Raw genomic sequence first — 19,152 nt, 5'->3', positions numbered from 1 at the left:
GTCAACCAATTAAAGCACGAGTAGAGGTATTCGAACTCAAATCTTTTCGAGATGTTGCTAACAAGGCATTAACTGTAGAACAAGCATATGTGGAAGAGCAAGAAGAAGTGGAGCAACAACATAAGAAGGTCAAGGTTGATCATGGAAATCAAGGGAATATACCGAGAAAAATGCAACATAATTGGCGTCCAAACAACCGCCCGCTAACACAGCCCAGAGGTAATAATTGTGTTATTTGTCACAGAAATCACACAGCTTTTCAGTGTGAGTATCATTGAGGAAAGTGCTTCGGGTGTGGCAAGGAGGGACACATGATCGGCCAATGCCACAACTCACCGAATCAGATTGTGCCAAAACCCATCACTCCTAAGTTTTTACCTGCACCTCAAGCTCCACTTTATTTACCTGTACCCCCTACTAGCTCTAGTGGACCCTCACAACGCATGAATAGTTATCCCGGAAAGAAGCAAGCAAACTCACGTGCAAAGGTGAATCATTTAACTCAGCATGATGCAGAAGAGGACAACAACGTGATAACAGGTACACTTCAAGTATTCTCACACAATGCATTCACTTTATTTGATACGGATGCTACACATTCATTTATATCCTCAAAATTTATCAATAGTCATGGATTAGAAAGTAACCCTTTGAGGAAAAGGATATATGTGGAATCCCCGATGACAGAAGTAATAGCTAAGAACATTTGTGTTGCATATCCTATAGTAATAAAAGGGCAAGAATTTTTGGTTGATTTAATAGTACTAGATATGCATGATTTTGATATTATACTGGGCGTGGATTCGCTAGCTAAGAACCAAGCAAACATAGATTGTCGGAGAAAACGAGTGATAATTCATGTACCTGGTCAGTGTAAAATCATTTATCAAGCAAGGCATAAAAAATTTGACTGCTCTTTTAGCATGACTTTAGAAGTGAAAGAGAAAGATATCAAAGAAATACCAGTCGTTAGAAATTTTCCTGATGTTTTTCCAAGTGACTTACTTGGATTACCACCGGATCGAGAAATTGAGTTCAGTATAAATTTGACTCCTGGTACGGCTCCTATCTCAAAGAGTCCGTACAGAATGTCACCTGCCGAACTAAGAGAATTAAAGAGGCAGATTAAGGAGCTAGAGGAAAAACAATTCATTAGACCTAGCATGTCACCATGGGGCGCTCCGGTGTTGTTTGTGAAAAAGAAGGACGGGAGTTGGCGACTTTGTGTGGATTATCGGGAGCTAAACAAGGTAACTATTAAGAACCAATATCCATTACCTAGAATTGATGATCTCTTTGATCAATTACAAGGATCGCGAGTATTTTCAAAGATAGATTTGCAGTCAGGGTATCATCAGCTAAAAATAAAGGATGGCGATATTCCCAAAACAGCGTTCCGCACAAGATATGGACATTATGAGTACATTGTTATGCCATTCGGATTAACAAATGCTCCCGCGGCCTTCATGGACTTGATGAACCGTGTGTTCAGACCGTTTTTGGATCAGTTTGTGGTTGTATTTATTGATGATATTTTGATTTATTCAAAGACAGAAGAAGAGCACGCTCAACATCTAGAAATAGTTCTTCAGACGTTAAGGAAGCATAAATTATATGCAAAATTGAAGAAATGTGACTTCTGGTTAAATAAGGTATCTTTTCTAGGACACATTATTTCAGGAGAAGGAATATCACCAGATCCAACAAAAATTCAGGCAGTAGTAGATTGGAAGAGGCCAACGACTGTTACAGAAGTAAGAAGTTTCTTGGGATTAGCAGGTTATTACCGAAGATTCATCAAAGGCTTTGCACAGCTAGCAGCACCATTGACACAACTCACTCGAAAGGGGACAAAGTTCATTTGGGATGGAAAATGTGAAAAGAACTTCCAAGAATTAAAGCAACGATTGGTGACGACCCCAGTTTTAGCAGTACCAATCAGTGGAATTGGATTTACAATTTTCTGTGATGCTTCAAAAGTAGGCTTGGGTTGTGTGCTTATGCAAAACAATAAGGTAATTGCATATGCATCTCGACAGTTAAAGACACATGAGAAAAATTATCCAACTCATGATTTGGAATTGGGTGATGTTATTTTTGCACTAAAAATATGGAGGCATTATTTGTATGGAGAATGCTGTGAAATTTTTACGGATCATAAGAGCCTGAAATACATATTCACCTAGAAGGAATTAAACATGCGACAACTAATGTGGTTAGAATTACTTAAGGATTATGATATCAACACAAATTACCATCCAGGTAAAGCTAACGTTGTTGCTGATGCACTTAGTAGAAAGGCTGATTGCAACATGGCATGTCTAATCACTACACAAAAAGACATTTTAAGGGATTTGGAAAAACTGGGTATAGAAGTATATGTACGTGATTCAACTACCACTGTTATGGCATTACAAGTCAAACCTGATCTGCAAGACAAAATTCGGATGAAGCAAAGGGATGACCCCTTTCTTTTGAACCTCCGAAAGGGAATAGAACAAGGAAAGCCATCAGAGTTTCATATACGAAGTGATGGGTCTGTATGGCTGAGAAACCGCATATGTGTCCCTGACCAGTCAGATTTAAAGTTGGATATTATGCAAGAGGCACGCTCCACACCATACACTGTGCACCCAGGGAGCACAAAGATGTATCATGACATTAAAGTAAATTTTTGGTGGCCCAATATGAAGAGAGAAATTGCAAAATTTGTTCTAGAATGTCCAATATGTCAGCAATTAAAGGTAGACCATAAAAAACCAGCCGGTCTTCTACAACCTTTAAATATTCCCACCTGGAAATGGGAAGAAATCAGCATGGATTTTGTCACGGGTTTACCTAGGACTTCTGCGGGATACGATGCAATATGGGTCATAGTGGACAGATTGACCAAAGTGGCACAATTTATTCCAATAAACAAAACTTTTTCTCTTGAAATATTAACTAAAATATATATCAAGGAGATAGTAGCCAATTATGGAGTTCCTGTTGACATTACTTCTGATCGAGATCCAAGGTTTGTCTCAATATTTTGGAAAAGGTTACATAAGGCATTGGGAACAAAGTTAAATTTTAGTACAACGTATATATCACCCTCAATCCGATGGACAGTCAAAATGAGTTATACAAATATTGGAGGATATGTTGCGAGCAAGTGTGTCGGACTTTAAAAAAAACGGGATGAAGCACTTCCTTTGGTCAAATTCGCATATAATAATAGTTATCAATCAAGTATTAAATGGCTCCTTATGAAGCATTATATGGCAAGAGGTGCCGATCTCCAATCTGTTGGGAAGAAATTGGAGAGAGGAAATATTTAGGCCCAGAATTGGTCCAACAAGCCGAGGAAAAATTATGCATTATTCCTGAGCATCTAAAGGCAGCATAGAGTCGACAAAAGACTCAAGCGGATAAGAAGCGCAGAGAAGTTGAGTTTAAGGCAGGAGATTTTGTCTATCTGAAAGTTTCTCCAAAGAAAGGGACGAGACGGTTTGGGCTACGCGGAAAATTGAGTCCAAGATACGTCGAACCATTTCAAATAATTAATAAAGTTGGAGCTGTCGCTTATCGTTTGGAATTACCCCCAAATTTATCCGGGATACACAACATGTTTCATATATCCACTTTAAAAAAGTGTGAATTTCCACCAAAAACAGTAGAATTATCACTCACGGAGCTCCAACCATATCTATCCTATGAAGAGCACCCGATAAAGATTTTGGATGTCAAGGATAGGGTAATGAGAAAAAGGACCATTCGGTTTGTAAAAGTCCAATGAAGCAACCACACAGAAGATGAGGCGACTTGGGAGCAGGAAGATGAAGTGCGTGCATGTTTTCCTCATCTTCAGTTTACGGGTAACTAAATTTTGAGGACAAAATTTCTATAAGTAGGGAAGGATGTAACGCCCGTGAAAATTAAATTATGCAAAGTAGTATAGTAGTAATATTTTAAGCCAATTATAAATATTATCGGATGGATTGATAGCTTGCACTAATAATATATATGATGGATGCCACTGTTTAAGAATTAGTAGTAGTTGCTTAGAACCCAAATGCATGTACACGTACTGGTCTAGGCAGACTTTTATTTTTTCTTTCCCTTAATTTGTGAGAAGAGTTAGACCAGATATTTTGCTCAACAAGTAGCTGGCTGTAGGAAGGGTCGAGGAGACCACTGAAAATAAAATGTTTAGTAAATGGAAATGATTATGTTGCTGACTCAGGTACAGGCCAGCAAGCTTATCTGTTCCTGTTGTCAGACATACGTGTCAATTAGATCAATTTTACTTAGTGGCAATTAAAATAGAGCTGTGTGTAGAAGAGCCCGGATGGGTGGTAGATATTTTAAATCACCGCATGCATTGTTGTCCCTTGCACGGCTGCACGCCTATATAAAGGGCCAAGGGCTGGGTAAAGCTGGACCTCACACCACAACCATTGTCTCTCTCTTCACTAGAGGTAGTAGTAGTAGAGCCGTACGTAGCTGCTGGTGCAGAGCAGGCGTTAGAAATCCTGCTGCTGTGTCGAGAGAATCAGGAGAAGGCAAGCATGCGTTCCATCTAGCTTCTCTAAGATGTCCTGCTCCTTCTCTTTCTTTACTCATGCCATGCCGCTGTTGCTAGTACTTCTCTATATAGCTAGTCTGTAGCACTATTCTTGTTGTTAATTCTTTCACATCAGCTAGTGCGTACGCATGGTGGTTTGGTTCTGCATGCTAGTTGTGAAAGATGCATGCGTCCTACTCCCTCTGTTCGAAATTACTTATCACAAAAATGGATTAAAATGGATATATCTATAACTAAAATACATCTAGGTACATTCATTTCTTAGACGAGTAAATTCGAACGGAAGGAGTATCTCCCAAGAACTCCTCTAGATTATTTTGTCTTTTCTCACTTTCTATCTTGTACCACATGCCTTGTTCTGACTAAGTACGCCTCACTTTTACTTGTTGGACCGTACACTCGTTATGCTAAGAATAGCACATGCAAGACTAGCTAATCTTGTGCAGAAGCTAGAGATGATATATTGGTGATCTTTTGAGATAATATTTCCTATTCTAATGCTCCAGTCCTAATGAAAAATTTAACACTAAGGCATCACGACGGCAAAAACATTGTACCGGTCACAGTACAGGTATGGGACTATCGAGGTTCTCCGCCAAGAACGACACTCGTTCGGAAGCGTGTCGATGATGGATCCGTAGGAGCGATCGACACAAGTAAGGCCGGGTAGTCGGGTCTTAGCGGGTAAAAGAATCTTGCTCAACTAGAGCCTGTGTGGTTTCAGTTGAGACTGTTGACGTCGGAGTACCCCTTTTAAGAGAAAGCGTGAAATTTCATCCCTGTGACTCCCGGGTCGGGAAGCTTGCGGTCATGTGTGATGCCAAAATTATTATTTTCTAAGCACATCTTTATTTTCGTTACCATTCTTGTTTCTTTTCTTTTCTTACGGCTAATCCATATACTTGCTTCCGGTGTCACATATTTCCCCTGCTACATGTGTGCTTGCTGAGTATGTCATCATACTCACTAGCGGGTAGTGCGCGGCGGCACGCCGCGCCACAAGGAGTGATAAGCTATTTAGTTTTTAATATTTTGTAAGTGGTCTCAAAATTTTATTAATGGCAAAATAGTTCATACAAGGCCCTGTTGATTTGCTTGAGGTTTGTTGTTTTTGTGAAGTTTTTGAGAATTTGTTGTATGTTCAACATGTGTATATCTTTGTAGTGGCGAAGAGAATAATTGCGCACTACCCAGCTTATGTTGCTCCCATCGTGATCACTGAATTAACACATGAGTTGGAAGTTAGCAAAACTTTAAGCACACTAACTTGTCATAGATGTTTCAGAAAACTAAATCTGCACATGATGTTGAATGGAAAAAATTATTGGAGTTGGTAGAATTGCACCCGCTGTTATCATCCACACGACCTTGCATATTCCAGCCAACATAGAATATATTGTCAATATTATGCAAAAAAAACACAACTGAATGATTAACTGAGAATAAAGTACACGTACAACATATTCTATCCGAATTGTAAAATACTTCTATTAGTATCTAGAGAATTTCTTGCATTTATCCATCTTGTTAGTACTATGTATTTTGGACATTGGTGCTGTCATGCCAAGACCTCCATAAATGTAACAACATATTGGTTGACAAAGGTCTATCTTCATAACACCATACTCTGCCAGCCCATATCAGTAGTAGCATTATAATCTCAGCCTTGAGATTCTATTTCTGAAGATATAGAATGTCACAGCTACACAAATAATTTCAGCACCAATTGTGTTTTACCTTCAGTTCTACTACTATCTAGAAAAACAAAACAAAAACAAAGAGAAAAAATAAATTAGGAGCAGCAAGTCACCAACACCACCTGTCCACCAACCGACCCCCTTGTGCGCACCACCTGTCCACCCCCCTGCTGCGCACTGCCTCCTCTGCTTTCGCTGTTGCGTTGCCTCATGCCTGGTTGCGCTAAGCTAAACATCACACCGCGAAAGACCACCACCACCTTCCGCCGGCCGCCGGCCACCTCCGGCCTGCCTACGCGAGCTCCTCCAGATAGCGACAACCCCCTCACCTGGACGCGGGAACACTGCCGTGGAGGAGGAGGAGGAGATGGAGTTCCTGTACGATTATGGCGCCACTGCCGTCGTCGCGGATGTGGCAGCCGCGCTCGCGAGCACCGGCAGTATCCAGGCGTCCTCTCCCTCTGTCGTCGCCTCCGAGGTGAGAGAAACCACAAAGGGTCCCGCCGACGGTGGAAGAGTGGATCGAATCGAACTGATGTGCTGCTGTTATGGTTGCGCTTGCAAAGAGGTACCAGAACGGCGAGCTGAAGAGGGCTCTTTCCGAGGCTGAAGCCTACGCCTTCAAGGTATAAAATCCTTGTCGATTCGGTTCAGTAGTTGCTCAACTCGGATGCCTGAATTTGTTCCAGTTTTGTCGATTTCTTTCTTGGGACAGAATTTAGAGTATGATGTTCTGTAGCTGTGATTTGTCCATCGATGTTGATAGCTAGTACAATTGATTGAATACATCTCCCGCCTCGCCTCCTCTGACACATACGATTCTCGGCATCTCACTCATGTTCTCGTGGTGCTGCGGGCCAACATAGGTGGAGCTGCTCATGGGGTGAGCAGACCGGCCTTGCTCCTGAATTCTGGCCGTGTTTGGGCTGGCCGGCGAAGATGGCAAATTCCGGCGCTTTGGGTGCCTCAGCTTCGGTTCCTTTGCTTCCCTTGCTGTTCTCGTGGCCGTGCGCTTCCTTGGCTTCTTCTGCATGTGTTGAGCTTTCCTGAATCCCTGACGAGTTATTGTTTTTTTTCTAGAATACTCAGTTCCTGGGTGGACGCTTAGTAAGCAGATAAGTGGACTTGGGCACTTGACTCGTTTCGTAATAGGAAAAATAGTGATTAAATTCTTATATTCAGGGTGACTGCATTGTTGGTAGTGTTTTTTTATTTAAAGAAAACGATCAATTCAGATCATTCATAATATTAATAGAGTGTTGGCTCCCATCCTTCAAATCCTAAATTTGTTTCTTTTGGTTATGTTGATTATTTGTTCCTTCTTTGGCTCTGCATAAGGAAATATGGTGAAAATAAGGGTTAACATAAGATAGTACTAAGGGGGGATTGACTATCACCACCAGGTGGCAGCAAAATGTACCGCACATCATGACAGAGAAAGGAAATCCATATTCTGGTCAGCTATTAACACTGTATGTCTTTGTGTATAATTTGGTGGGCAAAGTCATAGTTCATTATGCTAAAATGAGAAATGAGACAAAACACTCTTGTAGCTGACTGTCAAGATGAGAAATGAAACTATTAGTCTCTCTATACCTTTGTAGACAGAACACTCTTCAAGCTAGTGTCTAAACTCTATACGGTTGTAGACAGAACACTCTTCTAGCTAGTGTCTAAACGGTCCTAGATAGTGCTTCCCTGCCACTACATCATCCTCGTGTTGTACGATTAACATCTACCACTACATCTATTTTTGGATTGAAGAAATTTAACTGCTCTATATATACTTTTCTGTCAGGTAGTCTGACTGTTTAGCATCTGTTGCTACAGTGACAGAGTTCTCTGTTTAATTAAATAGCTAACATTTTTTTTCTGATAGACCACAATATTATCTCTGATGAGAATATTTGAGCGAATTGTTTCTTGTTATTATCCGGAAAAGATTGCCACCATGGCTATACAATAATAAAATGAATTTATTCGTTGCTACAGAGAGAAATGTCCAACACTAATTTCTTCTCATTTTTTGCATGTCCAGCTTTCTGGAAGATGGCATTAGGCAGTGTTCTTTCCGATGGAGACAACTTCTGATGCTACCTAGATTGGCCGATCTACTTTTTTTATCAGTGACGCTACTATCTATTTCATGAGGATGCACTTGGCAGATCTGTAAGATCGCAATGTTCAGCCTGGCTTCTATGTTTGATCTGGTATGTAATAGTTTTTTCGTTGGTATAAAACTGCAAGTTATCCGAATTGTGCTGCTAAAACAAAGTTCTTGATATAAGTTACCTATAATCATCCGGCGCGGCTTATATAATATTTTGATAGTATGACTCATGGCACAGTGGATCTAATACTTCTGTTTGGAAAAGAAGCAATAGAGAAAATTAATTTGCTAGATTTGAAAAGCACAACCCGGTATTTAGTGTTTGGTGAATTGAGAGCATCATCACAAACACCATACAGATAGAGGCTTTTTGCCTAATTAGTTAATTAACAACATAAATGAACAAATATACTGGGTGAAGTATGTGTCCATCACCCCTCTGTCTAATACTCATCGCAAGCACCAAAATAGATTATCTTAGTTCTATACAGAAATCCCAACTGATGAAGCTAGCATAACTTCCAAAAGTCGTTCTTGACAGGAAGTCCCGTACTACTAACCTGAAAAAAGAAAATCTAAAAAAGATTACTAAAATTCAGAAACAATCAATTAACCAAAAGAGAAGTTTTCTCCAACCAGATATCTTTTTCTAATTACCAACAAAGAATCAATTATGTCCTTGTTAAGCCCAACTGGCGAAACGAGGATAAATTCCAAAAGCCAGTCTTGGCAGGAACTCCTAAACCACTAACCTGAAAAAAGCATATCCATATAGAGATGAGAACCGAAAAACCCTTAGCCAAAATTAGTAGCAAAATTGTACAAGTACCTCTTTTCTAACATAATAACACAACCATCACCTTTTGGAATTGATAAATAACACATGCAAGATTTCATGTTTGGAAAGGACCATTGGCTCTAATACAGGTTGATTTTGTGCATCTTAGTGTTCCAATAATAGCTGAAAAAAGGTCAAACATTGATCAATTTGTTCTATCGCTACAAAAAGTAATGTTGTTCTTCTATGATACTCAAAAACTAAAGACTTCAGTTGTGACTATCCATAAATAATAAGTTGTAGGCCATAAATAAATGAAATGTAGTGCTTGTCATGTGAAATGGCAAGTGGAAGTTATTTATATTCAAAGCCGGGAAAAAATCCCGAGTATTGTGGTGACTAAATTAGCTACAGGATATGACCAAGCTACCACATTAGTGTATGCCTAAAGAATACATCTGAAAAGAAAGGATGATGAAGTCAAGTGTGACATACTAAATCCTGTGTGGATAGTATATACATACTCTTCACAGTGCAATGTACTGTATATTTAATATCATGTGTTCAGCATATTAGTACCCTATAAGGCTAACAAACCTACATTAGATTTCTCTAGTAAGCAGATTTTGCGAAGCTTCTTAAAAAAGTGATAATGCCTCAATGGCTGACTTTCGGCAACCTTGTTCAAAGAATTAAAAATGAGTCATTTTACTTCTATATAGGAGAGAGCAACCTTGTTCAAAAAATAAAAATGATTCATTTTCCTTTCATAGGAGAGAGAACTATCACAAAAGGAACAATACATACCTGAAAATAATGTAGTACTGCAATAATCATCAAGCTGTAGCATTTCCTCTATATGTCAGCTATTCAACATATCATGTGTTTATTTCTTTTAACATCATGTGAAATTAAACCAAAATTACTTCCATCGAGAAAAATGCAACACAACGTCAAGGAGAGATCAAGAATAAATATACCATGGTATACTGAAGAAAAGATGCAGGTTCTAAATTCCTTGCACATTCATGCAAGGAGCTAGACACCCAAATTTTTGTCCTCACGACAGACCTGCATGCAATACCTGAACATTCTTCTCAGATTAAGAATCTTTAGATCTGAAATTCTAGTACTAATAACTCATCTACCTGTACAAAGAAACCACGCAGATCAGAGGAGAGGAAAGGCAGATGCGATGCGTACCTTTGCAAGAGCGCTGCAGCGGAGGGACGGCCGTCGGGCGGATAGAGGGGACCGGCAGCCGGGGCCGAAGCTGGGGAAGGCCAAGGGGAGCCGATTAGGATGGAGAGCAACAGGGCAGCGAGCTATCCGCTGCCAGCTGCAGGTGTGTCACCTTGGATCACGCAAAGGCCACCACTGTTTATCTGCCTTCAGGCCAGGGGGGCGGAGCCGAGGAAGATCCATGGGAGGCAGGGAGCCGGAGCCGGGGAAGATCCATGGGAGGCGATGGTACATGGCTCTCCCGATTCATGTTGTAGCCTGTGCGCACCTCTCAGCCGGCCAGCCGGAGCGGCGACGTAGCGCGCCATGGGATCTCGGCTGGAGGGCAGCATCGGGAGAAGAGATGGGCGTATTGGTGAGGAGCGGTCTGGGTGCAGCGGTGACTGGAGAGACCCACGCTACGGGGGGCTTTTATACGCACATAGGTTGACAGAGCCACGACACGGGATTGAGCTAGAATTTTCGGGAGAGACAGAGATAGACCGGTCAAAGCGGTGGAGGCAAACGTGGCGAGGTGCATGGCGCAGACCTGCATGCCCATACGGAGACGCGTCGAAGGAAGGAAACCCAGGAAATATAGAATAGGCACGTCAGCTTGACCATGCAAACCGGCCAGTCAAACAAATATAAAAAGCAAAGGAACTCTCCCTTACGATGAGCTGGACAGGTGAAGGTAAACAAGGGTTGCACCTGCACACGCGTCACTCAAAGAAACATGGTAAAAATAATTCCAAAAAACAGAAGAAAAAAAACCCTTACGGACCTAGTCTTCTTAGTATTCTTGCTATCTTATTTATTTTTTTGCAGAGATGAGCAATGGAAATGATGGTGAACAGTAGAAGTAGTACTTCGGGAGGGGGTGAAATAAAGAAACTTGCATGCATGTACTAGCAAGAACACTTGTAGTCGTTCCTATGATAATGAATAAAAATGATCCCAGTGTACTACCTTTGTTAACCTGATGGCCTAACATGCTTATAAATTTGAATTGAATTTATAAGCATGTGGCAATTGTCACTGCTATGTTTTGGGGCGTGACAGTTCTAACTCTAGGGCTAGGTGAATGAGATTGCGTTAATGTCCCCTCTACGGGCTAAGCCCTTTGGCTGATATACACGCCAGGTAGGGTATCTAGGGTTACAAGGTCGGTATCCTAGCGTGGGGATGGCAGAAGAAGTCTTGGAGTATACGGCAAGTCTTCGGTAGATGCAACCCTGATTTCGCCCCCAGCGTGTAGCCTCCGGAGTCCATCTCGAGAAGGATAAGTGCCCATCAGCCCAACTCGAAGAGCATGACCCAACTAGGTTAGTACCCCCTAGTCCAGGACACCGTCAATAACCATTATTTTTCTTGTTGGGATTATAGCCATAACAAGCAATAAAATTCACATCACTAGTTTCTTCATTAGTGATGGCATTCACATTAGCTCTTCTTTACCTTTCAGCACAGAGATAAGTTTGGTTGTCAACTCCGTGCTACTTTCTTCTATCACGTTCACCCTCTTGGTGGTGGCTCTTCCAACATTCCATTGGGCATGGTTTTCTTGCATATCGTCAAATAGTTTCTTGACATCGTTTATGGGCTTTCCCATGATTGTTCCTCCTGCAGCTGTATCAAGCATAGTTTTTTACATGTGATTCAAACCATTATAAAACATATGAATTATTAACCATTCATCCATTCCATGATTAGGACAGTTCCTTATATTTTCTTTCATTCTTTCCCACACAAGCTCTAGTGGCTCACGTTCTTCCTGCTTGAAACCTCTAGGTAGAGCTAGAAGCCATTCTTTTGCTTTTCCTCTCAAAGAGAAAGGAAATAGACGCAACTTTAAAGCGTCGAGGTCATAATCTCTAATGTGTGTCATGTTGCACAATTCAGTAAAATTATGCAAGTGCATACATGCATCTTCAAAAGTAGAGCCTCCAAATTGGTCATGTTGAACTATGGAAACTAAGTTCGGTTTGATCTCATACTCAACAACTGCAACCTCAAGTTGTGCTATTGTTTGTACCTGTATTTTTATTTTCATAAATACATTATCAAGTTTTGTACACTCTAGCTATTGATAATGCTTATTGCAAAAGGGGTTGTTCATAAAAGAATAATCATTTGTTCGTTGTTATGAATAATTAAAGAACTATAGACTTATTGCGAATAAGATGTATGTAATGAATATTTGACAATAAAATTAAAACATCCATAACACCGAGGCTAAATATCGCAAGATTGATACCATATATGTGTGGCACTGCATTTAAGGCCAATTCTTTTGGCAGCTTAAAAAATAAGCCGCCTCCTCTCTAGGTTTTCCTATAAGCCACCTCACTTGTTCATTGGGGCTTCTAAACTAGTTATGTGATAGCTAATTTAGAAGTCTCAACAAACTTAGAGGGTGACTTGTTTTTTAAACTGGGGAGAGGAAGCTTATTTTTTAAGCCACCCAAAAGAACTAGCCTTTAGTCACATTGCACTACTACAAAAAGGGCTATAGATGGAATGGTCACTAATGGCGCACCTGTGATGTGGTGCGCCATTACTATATTCTAATGGCGCACCATGTCTCGGTGCGCCATTAGTAATATATTACTAATGGCGCGCCTGGTGTGTGATGCGCCATTAGTAGTTTTGGAAAAAAACATAAAAAAATTTGTTACTAATGGTGCACAGTTGCATAGTGCGCCATTACTAATTGACATAGTAATGGCGCACCACATCCGTCGTGCGCCATTAGTAGTTTTGAAAAAAAATTAAAAAAATTTGTTATTAATGGCGCACCATGTCTCGGTGCGCCATTACTAGTTTTAACTAGTAATGGCGCACTTTCCACTAGTGCGCCATTACTAAGTTTTTTTCAAAAAAAATCAAAAAAATATCAATTTTTTTATTTTTTTCAAAACTAGTAATGGCGCACCGTGGGGTGGTGCGCGGTGCGGTGCGCCATTACTAGTTAAACTAGTAATGGCGCACCACCCCACGGTGCGCCATTACTAACTTGCCCCAACACCGAATGCACCCCCCCTGATCGCCTTTTCAGATTTAAAAAATAAATAAAAGAAAATGATGGAAATGTCAAAAAAATAAAAGATAATATGTTTCCCATGTGATATGTGCTCTAGTTTTTGGGAAAATTTACAAATATGAATTTCGACTTTATTTGCAAAATCTCTCTGGAAATTTGTAAAATGGGCATAACTTTTGCATACGAACTCGGATGAAAAAGTTTTTTATATGAAAATTCATCTACTGAAAAAGTTACATCCAAATTTAATAGGGGAATCCCCGTTAAACATTTTTAAAATCCCCAAAAACCTAACAGAAAAAAGTTACGGGGCTTTCAAGATCTAGCGGCAAAAAAATTCAAAAAAATCAAACTTACTAGTGGCGCACCGTGGATGTGGTGCGCCACTAGTAACAAAAAATGATACGTAATATGATCGGGAAGTTTGAAATATTTTTCAAAATTTCATCATAGTCATGAACATGAACAAAGTCCTAGACATCAACAAGGTATAATAGGATTGATATGCTAGATATATCAACAAGTGCATGTGAAGTGAGCTGTTGCTGGGGTTGGATAGAACTCTGAAGTTAAGCGTGCTTGGGCTGGAGTAGTGTGAGGATGGGTGACCTTTCGGGAAGTTTGACCACGAAGTGCGATTTGACCTGAGATTAAGCATATTGACCCGAGATTAAGCCATAGTGAACTGAGATTAAGAAAAATTTGAAAAAAAAATTTAAAAAAAAATTACCAGATACTAATGGCGCACCGTGGGCTATACTAATGGCGCACCACTAATGGCGTGCTAGTAATGGCGCACCGGTAGTGCGCCATTAGTAGGCAAAACCGGTGCGCCATTAGTAGGCCTTTTTCTAGTAGTGTTGGAGAAACCACATACGCTTTGTTTGGATGTTGATATTCAGGGCCATGGCATTGAATTGACCCCAATATCAAATCTCCTTGACTTTGATATTGACATTGAGCATGAATTATGTTGTTTGGATGTGCATAGAATTGCCACTTGGAATTCGACTGAGAGGCTCAATTATGAAGCTTGTTTGGATGGTCATTCTCTACATTGGAATTGTCCATCAAAAGGAAAAAAACTTGTTGTTCATCAAAAGGAAAAAATAAATGAGCATACTGACTCATACGTGGGTACAAGGGATTGGGGATTTAGGGTTTCTGTATGGGGTTAGGGATTGGGATAGGGAAGATGGCTATGTGTGTGGGGGGGGTAGAGGAAGATGCGGCCAGGGGGAGGCACCCGTGACATCCGGCGATGGAGGGGTGCCGCGCTGATGGGAAAAGCGGGCGGCCATGGGCGGCGGACGGCGGGACAAGCGAGGAGGTGGGGCGTCGGGGTGATACGAGGCAGCAGTACTAGGCGACATGCGCGGGAGGAGTGGATCTGTCGCCCGGAGAGAACGGAGAAGAAGGAGAAGGGCAGAGAGGGGCTGACTTGCACCGCTGGATGCTCTGCGTCGCGGCCCTGCTCGCCTCTTCTCCCGCTTGCTGCTCTGCCTCTTCTTTTCGTGAGCACGGTCGAAGGGGTAAGAGCGGGCGCGTTACCGAATATCACAGCGAAAATCTAGCTCGACCCCTCCGAATTCGGGAACAGAGAGGCGGGCTTTCGAGCAGGCCATCGAATATCTCGGGCCAATTCCGTGGACTCAATTCCAAGTGCATCTGAACAGCAGAATTCGGCCCATCCAATGCCAATATCAATATCTTGGCCCGAATATCAACATCCAAAACCGGTGCGCCATTAGTAGGCCTTTTTCTAGTAGTGTTAGAGAAATTCTATAGTGATGGATCTTGAAGTCATCTCATTATGAATCATCTGACACTTGCAAACTTTCGACTAAATGGTGAAATAACTATTGTTCACATGCCATAAAGAACAAGCAACAAAATAATTGAAAACATGCATATTGATGTATGTAGTTTAATGAGTGTTGTTGTAAGCAGTGCATTTATCTATCTTCAAGGATAACTCAAGTAGATATTTATATTTACTTAACGAGACATAATTCTGGATCCTTTAAAATGTTTAAAAGATTTTTAGAATGAAGTAGAAATTACTGTAACAAAAAAATTATGTTACTACAATTAGATTGTGAAAAAGAATATTTGAGTTACAAGTTTAACGGATGCCTGATGAGTTCAAAAGAAAATTATAGGTTCCACCTCACAGAACATTACTAAGAGTATAATGTTTTGAGCATATGTAAACAAACTAAGTATGATATGATGAGATTAAAGATGAATTAATCAATTTGTTGTTGTAATTTTAATGTGATGCTTTATAGACTGCAACTTTTACACTCAAAAGAGCGTCATTAAAATGTGTTGAAATGACACAATATAATATATGGAATGGCATGCCAAAATCATTTGGTCTTTTCTTAACATTTGAGAATACAAGACATAAGTAAAAGTGTTTACGAGTTTATATTCAAGTGAGATAAGTGCTACTTTGTAGGTTATCCCAAGTGGTTGGGCATTTCTCTATCACTGTGCCGAGGCAAAGTGTTTTGCCATAAAATATGATAATTTTTTAAGAAAATATTTTCCGCAAAAGAGTGAGTGTAACTCGCCAGATTACAAAATCTTTGTAATCAGGTCAAAGGAACGTGCAGAGACCGAATCAACACGCCAACCTCCTCGACTGGTGGCTGCATGAGAGGAAAAACTTCCAGAGAGCGGAGCGGATAAGCTAGGCTTTGACACGTTAACTATTGCGGTAGCCTGAGCACTTTAGAAGCAACACAATGCTAGATTGTTTAATAGGATGAACCAAGTGAAAACGGCACTAGAATTCAAGAACTTGATCCTTCGAGAGATAGCGAGTGAAATGTGTCGATGTCGGTTTTGGTGGTTTACAATGTTTTGTGAGAGAGTAGGCATTGTTTGTAGGTGTTGAAGAAGTTGCGCGGATTTTGTTGGTTGGGATGTCCGCATCTCTAATAAGTACTAGAAGAACACCCGTGCGTTGCAACGGAGTCACATTAACTTTAAGAGTTCAATATCAATTATGTTAATATTACATTTAATATTCTCATACATCTCAAGTGACATTGACGACCTTTTTACCATCAAATTCTCACACACACTCTCTCCCTCCCTCCTCCTCACTCTCTCTCCCCCTCTCCCTCTCTCTCTCTCTAACACACACATATCCATCTTATTGGGTACGGGACCATAATCCATCTATTTCACACGCACACGCGCTAGTGCATAACAATATGGATTATAAAACAGGTTCAAGGTAGTAACAAGGATTCTTCTCATGCATTAATAAACAAATGTTCTGCACTGAAGACAAGATAACCAATTCCCAAAGTGCATCAGAGCATCACAGAACATTACTGGCAAGATAAATGCACGACGATACACCCGACTCATTTAATTAATATAATTAAATTATCAGTAAATTAGTCACCAAACTGCTCGGATGAACCGGAACAGAGCCAACATATATCATCCTAGACAAACGGAACATCAACCATTTACCTTGGTACTTTAGGGACCGACAGGAGGATGCATGTAGAAGCGCTTCTTGCCTGCGAATCCACAGTCAGAGAGAGAAATTGGAACCCATTCCCATCACCAACTGATAAAGAAAGCATGTAAGAAAATTGATATCGGGCCAACTTGGCTCTTCGGTGATTGTCCGCCGGTATGGAGAATTTAGGAGGGTGGGTGCAGGGAGTGGCCTTGTGGATGATGGATGGAGGCGCGGAGGGATGTGGTCACCGGAAGGTCGAAAGCGGAGAGGGTCGGGCACGTTAGGTGGAGCCGGTGGTGCGCGACAACCGGAGGCGGCCCAATCGTGGGCGGCGAACCGACGATAGCCTCGGCCCATCTCTCGACGCAGCGAAGATAGAGAGGGCGGCACTGCCGGTGCTCGAGGCCGCCGCTCGGCACCATCTACATCGAGGGGAAAGAGAGGCGAGAAAGCGATAGGGTGATGCGGGGCTAGGGATTGCGGAGGAGGGTGGGGGTGTGCGATTTGAATGGATGGTTCTGCCCACCGTTTTCTTGTACGTGGCGGTAGAGACGACGGCGTTCAGCCATGCAGGCGAGGCATGGGTCGAGCCGGGCACACGGCGAGGCGTAGTAGCAGAGGCGAGGGCGATTTTTTGCTACTGAGATGCAGGGTATGGGATTGGTCGTTCATGTTCTCTTTTCCTTTTTAACGGGAGATGGATGCAATTTTTTCACGAGGGGAGAGATGCGACCACGTACAGATTCCATAATAAATTAATTAGGTCCATAACGGGATTTGTTTGCAATGCGTTAAGATTTACGTGTTAGTTTTCTTAATAAAGAAATGCACTGATGTAGGGCGCGATTGGTTCGGGTAAGGAAAGATAGATTTGTGATCTTTTGTATGTTAGGAAATTATTGGTTTGCAAGGAAAGAGTGGAGAGAAAAAGAACCAGTACGAGGGGGTGGTGGGAGGTGGGACGAATAAAAACCGTACGAAATTGGGAGGTGGGAGGGGGCGAGTAAAAACCGACGAAAAAAACCAACGAAATTGGGAGGTGGGAGAGAGGATAAAAAAACCAGGGGAGGTGGGAGGAGGACAAAAATAAATCGTACAAGGCTACCAACTACTCCATTAGGAGTCTCTACTCCTAATGGACGAATTGGTTGAATAGTCCCCCCCCACTTTCAACCGGTTTAATTCCAACCGGTTTATTTTCAACCGGTTTTTCTTCGTCCCACCTCCCACCACCCCCCTCCCACCGGTTTTTCTCTTTCTCGTCTGGCCGACAATACCCAACGTATTTATGGTAATCAATCACAATTAATCCACGTATGGTAAGGCTATAAACTTAGAAATCTCAAATATGATAATTATAGTAATAAATCAATCCATGTATGGTAATGCTATAATCTGGCCGACAATACCCAATGTATTTATGGTAATCAATCACAATTAATCCACGTATGGTAAGGCTATAAACTCAGAAATCACAATTAATCAATCACAATTAATCCATGATTAGGGTAAGGCTGTAACTAAGGAAATTTCGAATATGGTAATTATCACCAGAATCAAAGCTTTCCAAAAAAGTTCTTCTTGCCATACCCTAATCGTGACCTTCTCATCCTGAGTCATTATTTCCATCTATTTCTCAGCTGAATCAGAACTTTCCAAAACTTTGTCTGACTAAATCACAATTTTCCTTCCTTCCCTATCATCTCAATCGAATCATGAGATATAGGTAAGTCATTTCGTTCTCCACCTCGCACGGGTTGTACTGATTTTTATCATGGTTTGGCCCCCTGCCGTACAAGCCGCTTGATTCCTCATCCCTCGCTCAATTCCTCCACCCTATCTTCTTCTTCATGGTGAGCGACCCAGGCAGCGACGTGTGCCCGTTATGAATCAGCGAGGAGGACCAGGAAATGGTGATTGCCAGCCCCGCGCTCGTCACGTGAACCCGTTCACCGTTAGGTCATGCTGGTGCGTTACGGGTGTAGGTGCACCTTACCTTAGCCATGGAGGTTTGCCGGTAGACAACGGAGGCCTCGCCATGGACACCAGTATCCCTCTCCTCTTCCTGCGCCCTACCTCTCCTTCCTCGGTCTCTACCTCTCTCTCTTTTTCTCTGTTCCAGGAGATCTGCAGCCGATGCCGCAGGCCCTGCCCGTTCGCTGCCGGTCACCTCGCCTCGCTGTTCGATCTCACCGCTGGATATGCACGACTCCGCCGCCCTGTGCCGTCCTCGTCGGGCACCATCA

The 19,152-nt window shown here is 41.6% G+C and overlaps 1 protein-coding gene across 3 annotated transcripts in view; it reads left to right on the top strand.

Moving 5' to 3' along the window:
• The first annotated feature begins 4,434 nt into the window (after positions 1 to 4,434).
• LOC119338899 (protein FATTY ACID EXPORT 1, chloroplastic-like) overlaps positions 4,435 to 19,152 on the top strand; it is a 41,515-nt gene continuing 26,797 nt past the window's right edge. For all 3 annotated transcript variants that reach the window (XM_037611110.1, XM_037611109.1, XM_037611106.1), the window contains exons 1-2: positions 4,435 to 6,890; positions 8,303 to 8,474. In XM_037611110.1, coding sequence (XP_037467007.1) covers positions 8,445 to 8,474 — 30 coding nt within the window. In that variant the 5' untranslated portion in view covers positions 4,435 to 6,890; positions 8,303 to 8,444. The remainder of the gene's footprint in view (positions 6,891 to 8,302; positions 8,475 to 19,152) is intronic.

The sequence above is a fragment of the Triticum dicoccoides genome, chromosome 7B, assembly GCF_002162155.2.
Source record: "Triticum dicoccoides isolate Atlit2015 ecotype Zavitan chromosome 7B, WEW_v2.0, whole genome shotgun sequence".
NCBI classification, from domain to species: domain Eukaryota; kingdom Viridiplantae; phylum Streptophyta; class Magnoliopsida; order Poales; family Poaceae; genus Triticum; species Triticum dicoccoides.
Note: the sequence above shows the minus strand (reverse complement) of the source record. Positions and strands in the feature narration are given on the sequence as shown.